The 15,813-nt window shown below is 36.2% G+C and overlaps 1 protein-coding gene across 3 annotated transcripts in view; it reads right to left on the bottom strand.

Annotated features, from left to right (window-relative positions):
• Positions 1-15,813, bottom strand: part of atr (ATR serine/threonine kinase) — a 38,166-nt gene that overhangs the window by 15,294 nt on the left and 7,059 nt on the right. For 2 of the 3 annotated variants that reach the window (XM_067362948.1, XM_067362947.1), the window contains exons 4-23: positions 15,491-15,813; positions 14,130-14,311; positions 13,855-14,034; positions 13,611-13,780; positions 12,485-12,637; positions 12,157-12,355; positions 10,609-10,859; positions 9,163-9,350; positions 8,922-9,022; positions 8,636-8,807; positions 8,236-8,406; positions 7,825-8,019; positions 6,836-7,021; positions 6,578-6,673; positions 4,622-4,752; positions 4,179-4,322; positions 2,955-3,048; positions 2,685-2,810; positions 2,141-2,347; positions 1,143-1,256 (exon numbers count right to left, since the gene is read on the bottom strand). The exon at positions 15,491-15,813 is cut by the window's right edge and continues 549 nt beyond it. In XM_067362948.1, coding sequence (XP_067219049.1) covers positions 1,143-1,256; positions 2,141-2,347; positions 2,685-2,810; positions 2,955-3,048; positions 4,179-4,322; positions 4,622-4,752; positions 6,578-6,673; positions 6,836-7,021; positions 7,825-8,019; positions 8,236-8,406; positions 8,636-8,807; positions 8,922-9,022; positions 9,163-9,350; positions 10,609-10,859; positions 12,157-12,355; positions 12,485-12,637; positions 13,611-13,780; positions 13,855-14,034; positions 14,130-14,311; positions 15,491-15,813 — 3,383 coding nt within the window. Of the gene's footprint in view, positions 1-1,142; positions 1,257-2,140; positions 2,348-2,684; positions 2,811-2,954; positions 3,049-4,178; positions 4,323-4,621; positions 4,753-6,577; positions 6,674-6,835; positions 7,022-7,824; positions 8,020-8,235; positions 8,407-8,635; positions 8,808-8,921; positions 9,023-9,162; positions 9,351-10,608; positions 10,860-12,156; positions 12,356-12,484; positions 12,638-13,610; positions 13,781-13,854; positions 14,035-14,129; positions 14,312-15,490 lie in introns of those variants that run through there. The other variant, XM_067362950.1, reaches the window with a different exon arrangement.

Here is a 15,813-nt window from a genome sequence, read left to right as displayed (position 1 = left end):
TTTGGAAACAAAGTAGACTTTTTGTTTAGTCCTTGACACTCAGATAGCATTTTGAAAAATGTTGTTCCTCCGTGAGCAATATCTCATGATCGACACAATGGATTATGTTCATTTTGGACTTTCAATCGGGAGCATCGATGTAAGTAATGATGTTTTCTGCGATCTGTGCATGTTTCATGAAATTACAAGCGTAAACGCCACGTGAAAGCTACGTTTGATTTTACTTAGCTACATGTGCGCCTGTGGAGTTTTGTGTTATATCTCCTTGAGAGAATATCTTTAGATCTAAGTGATAGATTATGGTAAGTTTTTAATCGTAAAAATCTGCTGTAAATAATGGTTGCCATTTTCCATGATCGGAGAATGTTTCATGTTACAAGCAAAAATGTGACATAAATGCTGCATCCATATATTATTTACATATGGGTCGGGGGGGGGCTTCAAACTCGCTCAAGTTCAAGTCAAAGCCCAAAACAGATATGCTACTGTAGCTGTATTCTACTCTGTGAGACCTTTCAAATGACATATGACACATGACTCCCTGAGTATGATGTTTTTGACATATTACAGTACACAGTACAAAAAAAAGTATTTCAAAAATTATGAAAACTTTTTTTATTTATCAGCAAATAACTCAGCACTACTTAGGAGTAAATCAAATTGGCTACATTCATTTTAAAGTTCAGACTCTAAACTTTCAAATGACAACTATTTTGTATTGATCAAGGAAGTAGTTTTGAAAAATATGATCATTAAATTTTTTCGTAGCTAGGTGGCGTCCGCCGGGGGTAAACTCCGTTTTAGAGGGACTACTCAGCACTTGTTTAGAGTTTATCAAAATAGATGCACTAAAAAGCTTTAAAATGTTACCTATTTTATGTTATTACCATTCAGTGGTTGCTTTGTAATTTGATTATGAATTAAATTTTATGAAAATTTGAAAGATTATGAAAATACACTTTAAAGGGTTAAATGTCCTAATTGAACTAAGCTGGCTTCATCTAAGCCCTGTCTGTGAAACCAGGCCATAAAGTATTTAAGTATTTGGTGCTGTGATTAACACCATGTGGTGTTGTATATAACATCATACAAAGGCACAATATCAAAGTTAAAAGAGAAAATATCTTTGGCCCAGTGCATACCTGCATGGCGTACGCCGCAGCATCTTGAGCTCTCACATCATCTGCATAGGCCAGAAAGGCTCTGGTCAGTTCTGTCAGTAGCTCATAGGCAAAATTTGGATCATCGATCCCACTCTAAAAGCATAAAGACACTCTTTTTATTCAGTGCATAACACTTGGAATACATAAAATGTAAAACCTACACACTTAAAGAGTTAGTTCACCCATAAATGAAAAAATTGTCATCATTTACTCACTCTCGTGTCGTTTCAAACCCGTAAGACTTTCATTCATCTTCAAAACAAAAATTAAGACATTTTAAATGAAATCTGAGATTTCTGTCCCTTTATTGACAGACAACGCAACTACCACTTTGACGCTTAAAAAACATCATAACGTTCATAACGAGATCGTAAATCTAATCCATATGAATCAACAGGTTTAGTTCAAATTTTCTGCAGAGACACAATCACTTTATATGATAAACAGATCAAATTTAGGCTTTATTCACATATATACATTGATCAGCGAACATAAAAGCTCAACCGAACCTGCTTGACGCGCTAGAACAAACCTCATTGGTTCTTGCAGAAGCTCAAACATGTTGTGTAACACATGAGAATGAACCTTATTGGTTCTCGCACATCAAGCAAGCATTCTTGAGCTTCCGTTTACCACAACTGATGTGTGAGTTGATGAATGTTTATATGTGAATAAAAGCCTAAATTAAATGTTTGTCATATAAAGTGATCCGAGTCTCTTCAGAAAATTTGGACTAAACTGCTTAGTTTTACGCTCTCTTTATGAACTTTTTGAATTGTCAAATTGGTAGTTGTGTGGACTGTCATTGGAGGAACAGAAATGTCTCAGATTTATATTAAATATTATCTTAATTTGTTTGGAACAACATGAGGGTGAGTAAATTTTCATTTTTGGGTGAACCCTTTAAAACAGGATCTTTAAGATTCTGCTTGACACATACAGCAACAAACAACAAAACTGTCTGAGGAACGCCTTACCACAAATGTCGAGCCATTTCCCTGAGTGTCAGCAGGTGAAAAGTCAAGCCGTCCAGGATCAATGGCTCCTAACTCCCCCAGGCATTCCCCACACAAAAGCCTGACTTCAGGGTTGACGTCCTGACAGCCCCGGAGCAACACTGTCACTAACTGAGAGATCACTGGCTCTACCATCTCACTGTCCACAACATGTTTTAATAGAGCATCCTGTAGAGCAAAAAAAATATATGTAGGTCAGGGGTCTTCAACCTTTCAGGCTCCTGTCACATATTACATTTGAAGCCTGGCCTGTAATAATATGCTTACAATCCCATATTGTATTTACATACTTTATGTTGCATTTGTATTATAATTAATATTTATTAATGTACAGACTCCTGTACTTACACAAAACATTTTCATTTTACTTACTACATTTTAATGAGTGAGGAAAAAAAGATAAACTTCTTACTATGCTGACATGGTTTACAGGTAATGTATGGCATTTGGATGTCTCTGCATCCAAGCAGGCAATGCTCTCTAATTTATTAAGAGTGAGTCTGACCTGGTTCTTGTATATCATCTCCTTCAGGCTGGTGAGCGCATGGATGCGTACATCCACATTCTCGTGTTGGATCGCCCGCATGGAGAGCTGAAGTGCTGTCTGCGTGTCGGTGCTCTTTGAGGTTTGCTGTTGCCGAAAAATAGTGCATCACAACCATCATTATTGAAATAATTTAATTTTATTGAAATCAAGTCACGAAGTGTAGCACAATATTAAACAAAGTATAAATGTTATTTATACTTTGATGTGACTGGTTTGTTTAGGTTGTACCTTACGGTAATCTTGAAGGATCTTGTGAATGTTTTTCAGTTCTGGATGGTCAGGAAGGAAGTAGATTTCATGAAGAAAGTCTTGCACTTCCTCCCTGAGATGAAAATATCATGAAGGAAGGATTTTACCCAAAAAACAAAATACATATTATAAATATATATATATATTTATTTATTTATTTATTTATTTATTTTTTGTGTTATATTGTGTTTTTTTTGTGTTATAGAGTAACATTTTTCAATGTTAAAATAATTTTTCATATCTAATATGCAGAGAAAACTGTAACAAGCAAACAAAATAAGCTAATAGCTTGAGTTTGGGGTGGGACTATCTGTATGTCTGACCAATGAAAGAGGAGGGGATATCTGTAAATTGTAATAATTTGACTTCAGTTGGAAAACCTGAGGAAACAGATTGCCTTAAATATTGCAAGTTGTACTTTATTATTTTTTAGTTGATAAAGCTTAATTAAAATGTATATAGATAACTTTTGTGTTTTAAATGATAACCAGAAAATGAGTAAGGAGTAAATTAACTCAATCTGACAAGTTGAAATAAGTTAAGCCATCTTAGAGATTTAAAGGGATAGTTCACCCAATAGTGAAAATCTTGTCATTATTTATTTACTATTCATTTTTGGCAAACAGTCCCTTTAAATATGTTTCACTGAATAAATCAAGTTAAAAAGGAAACTCAATTGAGTGTACTTTACTAATTATTCTGAGCCACAAGTATTATGCTGCTTCCCATGGTGCACTGCAGCATTAATTATGCATTTGCTTTGTTTTTACTATTTTTTAGCTTTTGTTTGCCACATTATTAAAGGGATAGTTCACTCAAAATATATTCTTTTGTGTTCAGCAGAAGAGAGAAATTCATACAGATTTGGAACAATTTGAGGGTGAGTAAATGATGACAATTTTCATTTTTGGGTAAACTATTCCTTTAACAACAAGACAGTTTGCAAACAGTAAAGATTACTACATTTTTACAGTTAAGTTCAACAAGCTGTTCTACATTAAGTAAAGCTAACTAAAAAGTATTAGTTAGGACATTTGTTAGGTTTGAGGGTAGGTAATATTAATATTCAATACTACTAATTATAAATCTATAAATAATAACTTTTTAACCTGTAAAATTATGTAAAAATCATCAAAAACCTTTAGAGAAATAAAACCAATTCTAGCCTACAACAAAACAAAAGAAAGCAGGAACAACACACACCTGTTCTCCACTATGAGGTAGTGCATGATCACCGCTGTCTCTTTAGGCTGGATGGAGATGAGAGGTAATAGAGCGACGATTACATGACTCAGAAGTGTACCCAGATAAGGTGGGTCAAGACAGCGAACAAAACAATCCCATGTCCTGTAAACCAGCAAGATAACAATAAAGCCCATATCCTTGTTATTTTGTGGGCAAAGTGCAATTACAATTTCATTCTCTAAACTGATTGCATATTAGATACAGATGGTTCGTGCCGAGCTTAAAGGTTGTTAAAATATAAATGCAAACCAGGTGTCCTGTTGAGCTCACTGCACACTAATTAAAGAACATCTGATTCTTATCAGTGCTCTCACGTAGATGGAACTTCTGATGCTCTTCAGAATCTATTTCCACATCCTCTTCAATGCACTCACTCAGACCAATCCAAACGAGAAACACACCTGCAGCAGAGCTCTGGAAAGTCGTCCTTGTACCTCAGGCCAGTTCGGAGTGTGGTCATCATCTTCACTCGGACTGAGCTGATGTGCTTTGGACCCATCAGCTTCATCAGAGCCATTAAACTGTTCAGAGCCTGAGAGGAAAAAAGGTCATAAATATTCTGACGTAATGGGGATAGATCTTGCTATTTCTATTACCATGTTTTCCCAATAGCTCCTGCAACTCTTTGTACTATTTTTCAAGCATACATTCATAAAGATATTGTACTTAAAATCCTAAGTTTCTGGTGGTCTTCACCTGTCTTGTGACATGATTAAAGTGCTGAAAGTCAGTTCTTCAATGTTGTGCCTTAAAGAAGAAGTATTTTTTTCTCAGAGAACATAAAATTAGAATTTTTAAAGAATCTTTTCACATGGCAGTACATGGTGATTGATCAGTGCTTCCCACACATAGACTTTACTTGGGCGGGCTGCCCACATATAATAACGGCCGCCCAAGTATATTAAGAGACACATTTTTGCTGTTATTATTTTTATCCTCTTATACTTTTATATCTGCTCAAGATAATTAAACCATCCGCGAACGGTTAACTAGTCGTTTCGTACCTGCTCGTTATGTTTGCATCAGAACTGTTTACTCCCGCTGACATTCCCACGGGCGCTGCATTTTGCAAAGTCATAAGGGGGCGCTGTTGCGAGTTCTACAAGCTCGCGCAACAGAGCTTCAGACTGCTTCAAAGTGATTCTCAATCAATGAAAAGCGCAGATTTATGCCACGCGATTGCTAATGAACTCAAGTTGATGAATTATTACAATGTCTACTTTATGGCCTTTATATAAAATGTTTTAGACGATTGTAAGGATCAGCCTGAAATTGTGTAGACATTTCAAAATAAGAGTACCTGTGTATTTCGGGCTTGTTTATAATCAAAAGTCACAAGCTAAGTTTTTTCTTTTTTTTTGGGCATTATTGGTATTTTGATTACACAATAAATTGTATTTCATTTGATTTCCATTTAATTCATAGTAAATTATTGTAGTCTTCCCCACAGAAAGAAAAGACTAAGAACATTATTTGACACATAATTATTCATTTTATAAATTTTACTAGTAAAATCTGTGTCCCATTCACTGAGAGAGACACTATATGACAGCAAGGGGAACAGGAAAATTTGAACCATTTAAATGCTGTAATTTTGCATAATTTACAATGCATAATAATGCATAATGTTAGTATGTAATTAAATGTAATATGTTATTTAATTCAAATTAATATCAATAAATAAAAATACTGTAAAAAATTACACATTATTTGTTTGTCACATGTAGTAGACCATTTTACTATATATTAAACACTAAAAAGGCTGTCATGAACTGCATTTTTTAAAAATGTTATAATGTTCTTTGTGGTCCACTTATAATATTAGCAAGATTTTTACATCAAAAAACATCCTAATTTAAAAGTAATAAGCTATTTTCTATCATGTTTTTGACCCTCTCTTTTGAACGCTCCGTTTAGATAGGCGTTCCACGTTTAAAACTTGCAAGTTAACAGCAACTGTTATGAATGGGTAACAGTTTTGAATATTATAATAGTTTTTCAACGTCCCCGCTACACGTGTGGAATTGTTTTGAAAACCTCCAATGTTCACCATACATGTTTGAGCCAGTCTGATCCCGAATCAGAAGACAAACCTACATCTCAAATACTAAGGATACTCCAATCTGTGACAGCTTGGTAATGAATTATCTTTATTTATATTTATTCCTTATGTATTTGTGAGGTAGTATTGTATTTTATCACATTATATTAGTGTTTAATTTCTCAATTCATGACCCCTTTAATTCTGAATGTGTCATGTTTTCATTATTGCAGCATTTCACTACTGAAAATCCGCGTTTAGCATTAAAACCAGACAAAACAACCTTAAAGTTTGTCAAAACCAATCAAACACCTACCATTTTTTTTTTCTCCTTCTCTCCAGCGCTAGAGCTCAGCAGCTGCATGTTGAAGAAAGCCAGGATGCCCAGGAGCTTGGGCTGCAGATAATCGGCCTGCATAGACATACAGTGACAGATAGCATTATTTACAGAACAATGACGAGAACAGAAAGCTGACAAAAAACTCCAATGCATCCAAGGCACATAAATCAGTTTATGAAAGATAGACACCCATGGGCCTTAAACTGATGAACAATATTATTAGAGCAGCTGTACCATGCGTCCTGGGGTGGTGATTTCTCTTGGGCCCTGGTAGGGGTCGTCACTGGAGGCGAAAGAAGCTAAAATAGCAAGTCCATTAAAGACCTGCTGGTAGTGTTCTCCTAGACGCAGGAGCAGCTCATTATGAAGACCCTGGAAATCCTGTCTCAACAGACTGCCCAATTCAATTTCGGTCTCATTCTGTGTGAAAAAATAAAAAAATAATAATATATAATACACACACACACACACACATATATATATATATATATATATATATATATATATATATATATATATATATATATATATACACACAGGCAACCCAAAAATTATTCAGACATTTTTTTTATATAATTTTACTAGTGGGTGCAGGACACTACAGTTCATTTATGTAAGTGAGGATAGCAAAAGTAAACTGTGACATATTATACCCATATTATATTATTGACATATTATACCTAAAAATTCTTCATACAGTGGACTATCAGTAAAATCTATACAAATTTGGAACCAAAAATTATTCAGACACTTTGACCTGACCATGTTTTGCTTAAGTGTTATCTGACAAAGATTTTCATAAATAATAATTTTTCTGACTCAGTTTAACTCTGAGATCTTGTCATATTTTATAACCATTTCTTTTAAAACTATAGTGAATAAACTGTATTACTGAATGAAATGTTCAAGATGTCTGAATAAACTGAATACATTTTGGTTTAACCCACACACACACATATTTTATATATATATAAATTTAAAAAACGAAATAATATACATCACAAAATAAAAGTTAATGAATAAGAAAATAAAAATAATGATACAAGAAAATACATTTTAAATATAAGTAAATAAATAAACATAAAATTAAGTCAGCAAATAAATAAATAATCAGAGGTACAATATGAAAATATAAAAAATACATATAAACTTTAAACCATTCCTCTTCCTATTATCTTTTTCCTCACTGCTTATTTCCTGATTTCATAATCGGAAAATCACACCTTAAGGTAGTGGAAGGCTCTTTCCAGCTCCTCCTTGGTACAGGAACACACAAGATGGGAGAATATGTATTTAAAGTTATTGATGAGCATTTCCCTGCGGTTGACATTCAGCTGCTTGGCAATTGTGCGGATCAGAGCTGAAGCAGTAGGACTGGCTTTGGCTGCCAAAAAGGGAAGAAGAACCTGTAGCGTCCGCTGTGAACAAAGAGAGAGTAAACTCATTACTTCAGTGAAATGAGCAATGTTCGTCAAAGCAATCTATCATTGTTTTAAATGTTGCTATTGTTGGCTTTAAAAAGTTTCCCAGTCCTGGCCTTGAGTTTTACTGTACTATATTTGCCCAAATTTAAGGCTGATCTGTTACATCAGAGGATTATCTTGCCAAATCTGTTATTAAGATGTTGAACTTACATTGAGGAAACGATTAAGGTCAGGGAAATCAAAGACATGTGCAACATGAGAAAGGATGTCCAGTGCCAGCTCTCTCTGATGGGCCGCCTCCTCCTGCAGAGCCTCGCTGCTCTGATCTGGAGTGCAGCGCAGAGCCGTCACGTGTCGTGAGTGCAAAGACTCCACCAAAAACTGCAACAAAAGAAGAATATTACATCAGACTCAGGTCTGATTGACCACAATGTTTAGTTAGTTTGAACCACAACAAACACTGTTCTCCATTTCTAACACACAATTTTTAAGCTTTATGATAAACAGTGTATGGTGGTGTTCACGTTGACAGAAAACTATATTACACACCCCATAAAAAAAGCATTATAAATAATGCTTTATCATCACCGTAACATAAAGGCATGTTGACCTGGCAAATTGGGTTCCTGTACTGGTTGAAGAAGGACTGCAGTTTGAGGTCTCTACATGTGGCCAAAGCCTGGATCTCTGTGTAGGCTGCTACTGACACGGGATTGGATTTAGACAGCAGGCAGTGCAGAAGGCGAAGCAGAGCAAAAGATACTAGGTTCCCTTCAGCAGCTCTGAGAAGAACCATAAGCACAAAAGCATTATTGAAACAAGATTTGTGCACTTTTAACAGCTGGATGAATCAATATGTAATAAAAGTTGCACCAAAGAGAAGCATTTTGCACTACCTCCCAATTTCTCCAGTGGTTAATATGAGTGTGTTTTTGAGCTCATTGTTTCTGGAGGTCTTTGCATTTGTATAAGCTTCTTTTAGCCTGGACACAAGAAGCTGGACGCAAAATTATAGTCCATCCATTAGTCGCTTTGGATAAAAAACATCTGCTAAATGACTTAATAAACAACATTAAGTACAAACAAGGTAATAATGCTAACAGCATGTTAATAAAATTTGAACTTTAAAATCTGTACCTCCTTTAGGAAGCCATTTCCATTCCAAAACTCCAGAAGGTTTTTAATGTTTTGGCCGAACATTATGCGGACTTCCTGGTCAGGGTCTTCAATGAGGTTGACCAATGCACTAACCAGAGCTTTTGTATCAGGGTCACTATTACCCAGATCCACATGCTTGAATAAGTGCCGTATATTCCTGATAAAAGCTGCAAATCCAAAATAAAAAATGTTAGATAGAATAATGATTATACTTTAGATTAAAGTTTAATGTTCAGATCAGACTGCAAAATCAAAGGTATATACAAAAGTAGGAGTGTAACAGTACACAAAAATGACTGTTTGGTACGTACCTCAGTTTTGAAGTCGGTAAGGGTATGGTACAGCAGGGGGGAGAAAACTAAACATAAAACTGCTTTTTCCCCCTTTATTTTATTAAACAGTGGTTTACTGAATAAATCTCTGTCTCTGTTATAATTAGAGTTTTCTTTGCTAATGCTGTTTACTATATAGGAAGCCCTTACTTGCACATTACTATAATATTAAAGGTTTACTATTACATTTTGTTTCTATTTTTAGATATAATAATCAATAATCAAATAAAAAAATAAATTTCTACTCCAATTCGTTGTTGAAAATTGTTTACACAGTGGCTGTCATAACTTGTTTTCATGATGGATTTATTTATACATACATTAAATAATGAAGACAACACTCACAGGTTAAGTAAAAATCGATTTTCTTACGTTAAAATACATTCTCTTAACCAAGTTTATTGTTTATCGACTACTATTTGTATACAATTAATGGGTTTATCTCCCCCAAAAGTGAAACATTAAGCTTCCCAGGCACCATCAAAACATTGAGAGTGGTCCACTCAGATCCATCTATCTCTTTCCAGCTCAACCTATAGCGAGAGTTTGGGGCATGGCTACTGTAGCAGGTGAAGCAAAAGGTTTTTTTAGCTAGTGTGGGACCATGACTGACATGTTACATGGGAAAAGACATTCAAGTTCTGGTACAGGAGTGCAAGCCAAATTTTGCTGCAAGCCAAACTTCAAAGATTAAACAAGGCATGAACACATCAAAGCGATGCTTAGCACTATAATGGATGATTCAATACCATACATGCACCCGTTTAGAATGATAAATGTACCAGTTTGTTTACTTTAATGTGCCTCAAGCAGTTGTGGGACATCATGCGCCCAGTGCAGATACTTTGAATAGGTTTATTATCAGCGAGATCCTCATGTTTGCTCTATACAGAGTGTTATAAGCCTAATCAATTGCTTAATCATGACACAGCAACACAACTAAAAGTATTACTAATATGTTGGACCTTTTATTAAAATTAGCTTACTTAGCCTAATTAACATACTTTTACCTGCTGAGACATGCCATCACAAGCACCCGAAAGAGCTGTGTTTGTGATAGGGGAGGCTTCACAGTGTTGCTGACCAGACTAACCTTGCTTCACCTTCATGTCCTCCACAGGTCTGAGCAGCAGAAGGAACGGGGTGAGGATGGAGGCTCCAATTGAGGAGGTCAGACAGGGATGGGACTCTGAAATGCTGAGACCAGCACAGAGGAGCTCATGGGAAGACACTGTCTCCTGAGGGAACTGCAGTTGTGAGCTCTCAGACAAACAGCAGGCCAGCTGCCCAGTGATACCTGCCAGCTCAATCTTCACTTGTGTTGAGCTGTCCTGGAGTCTGTTCCTAAATTCAGTAATAAATTAAAATGTTAACAAAAGTGCATTATGAAATCAAAATTGACACAAGCTGCAGTGTTTATTATAAATTAACTCATTTTTTTCTTTTTACATTCTTGTGCACTCATAATCAAAAACGTTGGATCCTTGCATAGACATCTGTTCTCTTCATGACGTATGTCTCGGGAGGTGAGTGGGACTAAATATCCTCTATAACTGACTGCAGATTGGAATTCAGATCTGCTTCCATTTAGGGCGTACTCACACTAGACACAGCTGCTTTGTACAGTGCCCTGGCACTATTGTTCCCCCCTCCCCACTCCCCCGCGGACCTGCACTCACATTGCACTTAACATTCCAGGCCAGAGCATGCTTACGTCATTTACGATGCAACTTTTTGTTTTGAAGAAAAGCACTTTTGCTAATAGACTGCCTAATAGATTTATCATTCATGTCACGCAGCTATTTTCACTTGATCGTGCTGCACATTTTAAAAGATTATTATGGTGATGGAGCTGATGATGATGGAGGATTTTGGAGCTTTACTGCAGCAATTGCTGTTCAGATGAGAACCAGACCCGTTAATATACTCTAATAAAATATACTCAAATTAACTGAAAAGGAGTACTATCCAAGTAGTAACAGAAAATGTTTGCTGTAGCAATGATGACAGTAGCGCACACAAAAGTAGTAGCCGTTCAGTGCTCTGGCGCAGTTAGCGATCACACTACATGCGTACCGTGCCCGAGCACAACTCTTTAGCTAACCACGGCCGGGCCCGGTATGGAGTGATCAATCCATCCAAAAGTACCAGACTTTAGGGGTCAAACATGCTCGGCACGGTTCAGATCGTCTAGTGAGTACAGCCTTAGTTAGCAACACTAACTTCCTGCTTTACAGTCAAGTCCAGCCCTACACTTTATTTCACTCAGATATACATCCCAATCCGCTTGTTAAGTTTTGACGTAAGGAATACCATTTTTGGGTTCAAGCCTCCACTTATAATATCATAACAGCTGTTTTATGAGCACAATTTATTCATATATTTATTCACATCTCAAGCAAAAAGTTCCCATTTTTAACCTTCATTCTTAAACTGCATAAGGATTTTAAAAAAAAATTATTTAGTTTAATTTATTTCTAGTCAATTAAACATTTTAGAACTGAAAATGACTTTTACAGGCCTGGAAATCACAATTTTAAAATTCCCTGATATTTCCAGGTTTTACATGACAATGGGTACCCTAAATTGATGTGTGCCAATATTGGATGATTTTCAGATTGACTGTTAGATGGTGACGTACAGAAGGACCTCGTGGATGAGGCTGTAGGATTTGACTCCTAGGTGGTGCAGCAGAAGGGGGAAGCCTCTGACGGCACTGGCCCGCTCGGCTTCCATCTTACTTTGCAAGGCCCAACGATAAACCGATGACCGCCAGTCACCGCACACAATCTTTGACAGCAGACCAAGCAGAAACACACAGTGTGCTCGAGTTTGTGCAGCTATGTACAAAAATACAAAACAACAAGCGTTAAAAGTTTAAGAATTTGTAAAGTGAATTAAGCAGTTAACAAATAAACAGTTAGCCATTAACAAAAATATTGCCTAACATTAATGGATTAGATACTTACAGTAGGCAGGATCAAGTTTCTGGGAGAGTGAAATCAGACTTGCAGGAAAAGAGGCCGTCTGATAAACCGTTTGTGAAGAATGCTCAAGCACCCATGGAATCGACAGCAGAGCACAAACATTCCTGTAAAAACTTGTGTCGCCCTGACTATTGGCTGTAAATAAACAATACAAATCAAATTATTTAAAATAGACTGATATCATGCTGTTAAACATAATTATGTACTGGTCTAAATTCATGAAACATTTAAAAAAAAATAGCAATTTCTGAATAAATTAGTAAAATAACTAGGGATGCACAAAGCATTGGTGCCACGCACAACCGTTCAAAAGTTTGGGGTCGGTAAGATTTTTAAAAATGTTTTTGAAAGAAGTCATTTGTTTGATTAAAAATATAGCAAAACAGTAAAATTGTACTGTTATTATATTATAATAAAATACAAAACCATTATTTTAAATTGTACTATTTTAAAATGTAAATTATTCCTCTGAGCATCATTACTAGTTTTCAGTCTCACATGATCCTTCAGAAATAATTCTAATATGCTAATTTGGTCAAGAAACATTTCTTATTATCAATGTTGAAAACAGCTGCTCAATATTTTGTGAAAAGAAAAATAATTTACTTGAAACAAATCTTTTGTAACCTTTTAAATGTCTTTACTCTCACTTTTGATCAATTTAATGCATACTTGCTGAATAAAAGTATTATTTTCTTTAAAAAAAAAATACCAACTTCAAACTTTTGAAGGATAATGTATGACAGCTATTGGAAAAAACAGAGTTTTTTTTTTTTTTTTTTTTTAATTTAATGGTATCGAACCCATTCTTAGTTAATCTTCAAAAACACTAATAATTGAATAATACTATTAAATGTTACCTTTAGCAAATGTCAAAATAAATATCCATTTTTAAAACTGTACATCATAATGTTAAAATACCTAAATTCACTTGTGGTATATTTGCTTTTAGTTTTTAGTGACATATTTTTCATTAATTTAGAACAAACAGTACTTTCTATCGGTCATTTATCGGTTATCAGCCATAACTTGAAAGTAATATTAGGCTTTTCGGTTTTGGCCAGAATTTTAATATTAGGACATCCTGAAAAATAACCAAGAAGCTCACTGTTAAGGTAGAGGACAGCATCAAGGATCCTGACAGTGCTCTCCACCAGAGGCTGCAGCTCTTCCTCATTAGAGGTGTTTGCCATCACGGTGCGGCAACTCTCGACCACCTGCGCCAAAATCCGAGGCTTTAACCAAACAAGCTGGGCTCCATCTGATGTCTTCTGTCCTCTGCCAATGAAGAGGTATTAAGAATGAGAACCAATGACCATACAACACAACAAAGGCCTTAAATAAAACCATACCTTTGTGATCCATTCAGACAGTGCTTTGAGCAAAGTGCAGCCAGGTGGAAGATGACCGTCAGTCCCTGCACGGTGCTCACGCACTGGCTCGCTGTGTGATCCCTCATCTGTGTCAGTAACTCATCCAGTCGGCTGTCTATAGCTGCCCACACCTCACTTCTGCTCTTCATGTCCACCTGCCTGATGGTGCACAAGATCATCTTAATGTGTTAAGCTCATCTTTACACATTGACTGAAGGACAGCAGAGGCTTAGTGGGGACAGAGAATTGCATACATTGGCTGCGTTTTGGCCTCGCTCCTTAGTTGAGTTGGAAGAGAGAGGTTTGGTCGTTTGGCTGGAACCTCCTCTTCATACATACTAGGATCAGCAGGTTCAGAAACACCAGCCTGCATATCCTGCACTACAGCAATGGCGTCTGTCCTGAGGGCAGCATACAAGTAGCCTTCCACGCTTTGCTAGTTTTCAAAAGAAAATATGTTACTCTCTACAATGCATCACCTTTTTACAACTTCAGTCAACGTATGTATGGCAAGATATTAAACTAACAAAAATTTAAAAGGATAGTTCACCCAAAAACTAAAATTCGATCACTAATTGCTCTCCCTCACATCGTTCCATAAGCCATCAGATATTTTTAATAAAACCTGAGAGATTTCTGTCTCTCCAGTGAAAGTTAATTTCACTAAAACTATGACCATACAAAAAGTTTATATATAGATCGTAAAAGTATTCCAGTGGTGAACCGAATTGTTTAATCCAAGTCTTCTGAATAGGCACGGTCACTTTATATGATGAATAGGGCAGCATCACGAATTGAGAATTGATTCTGGATCGATTCTGAGATTTTCTGAAGGCATCGTGATTCTCTCTCGAATCGATTCTGAGCTTAGTTTTTAACAGCAGATGGCACTGCGTGCTTTAGAAACAGCCGTACTCTGCTTGCTTCCAATTACACCAATTGAACCTTCTATAAAATAAAGTTCAAAAAGGTTGAAGCAAATTACAAGGGTGTTTGCATGGGCTTTTTATATTAATCTTGCATCATAAAAGCATTCTGAGGTCCAAGTACATAGCCGAATGCACAAGCGCTCTTCTTTGTGAGCATTTGAGTGTGTGGTTAAAAACTAGCCTAGAGCGCCATCTGCTTTCTGTCCCAGCCCTAATGATGAACAGATTTAATTAGGGCTTTTATTCATATATAAACACTGATCAACACACAAATGTAAAGCACATCAAATATGGTAAATGGAAGCTCAAACGTGTTTGCTTGAGGTTTGTTCTTGCGTATGATAAGCATAATTGAGCATCCGTGTTTATGTTCACCAAAATATTATGGGACTGGAACAACATGAAGGTGAGTAATTGATGACAGAATTTTAGCTTTTGGGTGAACTATTCCTTTAATTGTCAGACTTTTCCCTTCAAAACACTTTATAGTGCAAAAGATGTCTCTGATGTTTAAATCTTGTTTTGTTTTTTTCATTTTTAAAGCTTAACATGTCATGTTCCAATTCATTTTGAATGTATGGAAAAGAGCAGCATGGACCTTTTTCTAGACTTCTAATTTTGAGAAAACAGAACAACATATGGGTTATTGTCTTTTTTGGATGAATTTTTCTTTTTTGACCCTTTACCTCCTGCTGGTCCTGAGTTCCAATGGTCTTAATAACAGCTTTGCAAATGGCTGCAACTCTCTCCTTCCTGATCGGCATTGCACACTCGTATCCGGGAGGAACAAACTCGAGGACAAAGCAGAAGACTTCACATAGTGTAGCTTTCACCTCCATTACCTTCAACTGCTCTAGTGCCCCACCAACCACCAGTTTCTCAAGCCTCTCCATCAGCATGTTTAGATGGACTCTCTCAAACCTGCCGTGAGCACCTTCCTCTGGCAGGAAAACACATTGAGAGAGCTTCTGGAAATCCTTGCCAAAGACACTGAGCTCTGACTCTTCAA

The sequence above is a fragment of the Chanodichthys erythropterus genome, chromosome 16, assembly GCF_024489055.1.
Source record: "Chanodichthys erythropterus isolate Z2021 chromosome 16, ASM2448905v1, whole genome shotgun sequence".
Lineage (NCBI taxonomy): Eukaryota > Metazoa > Chordata > Actinopteri > Cypriniformes > Xenocyprididae > Chanodichthys > Chanodichthys erythropterus.
The sequence above is the reverse complement of the archived record's forward strand: the minus strand, read 5'-3'. Positions and strand labels throughout refer to the sequence as shown.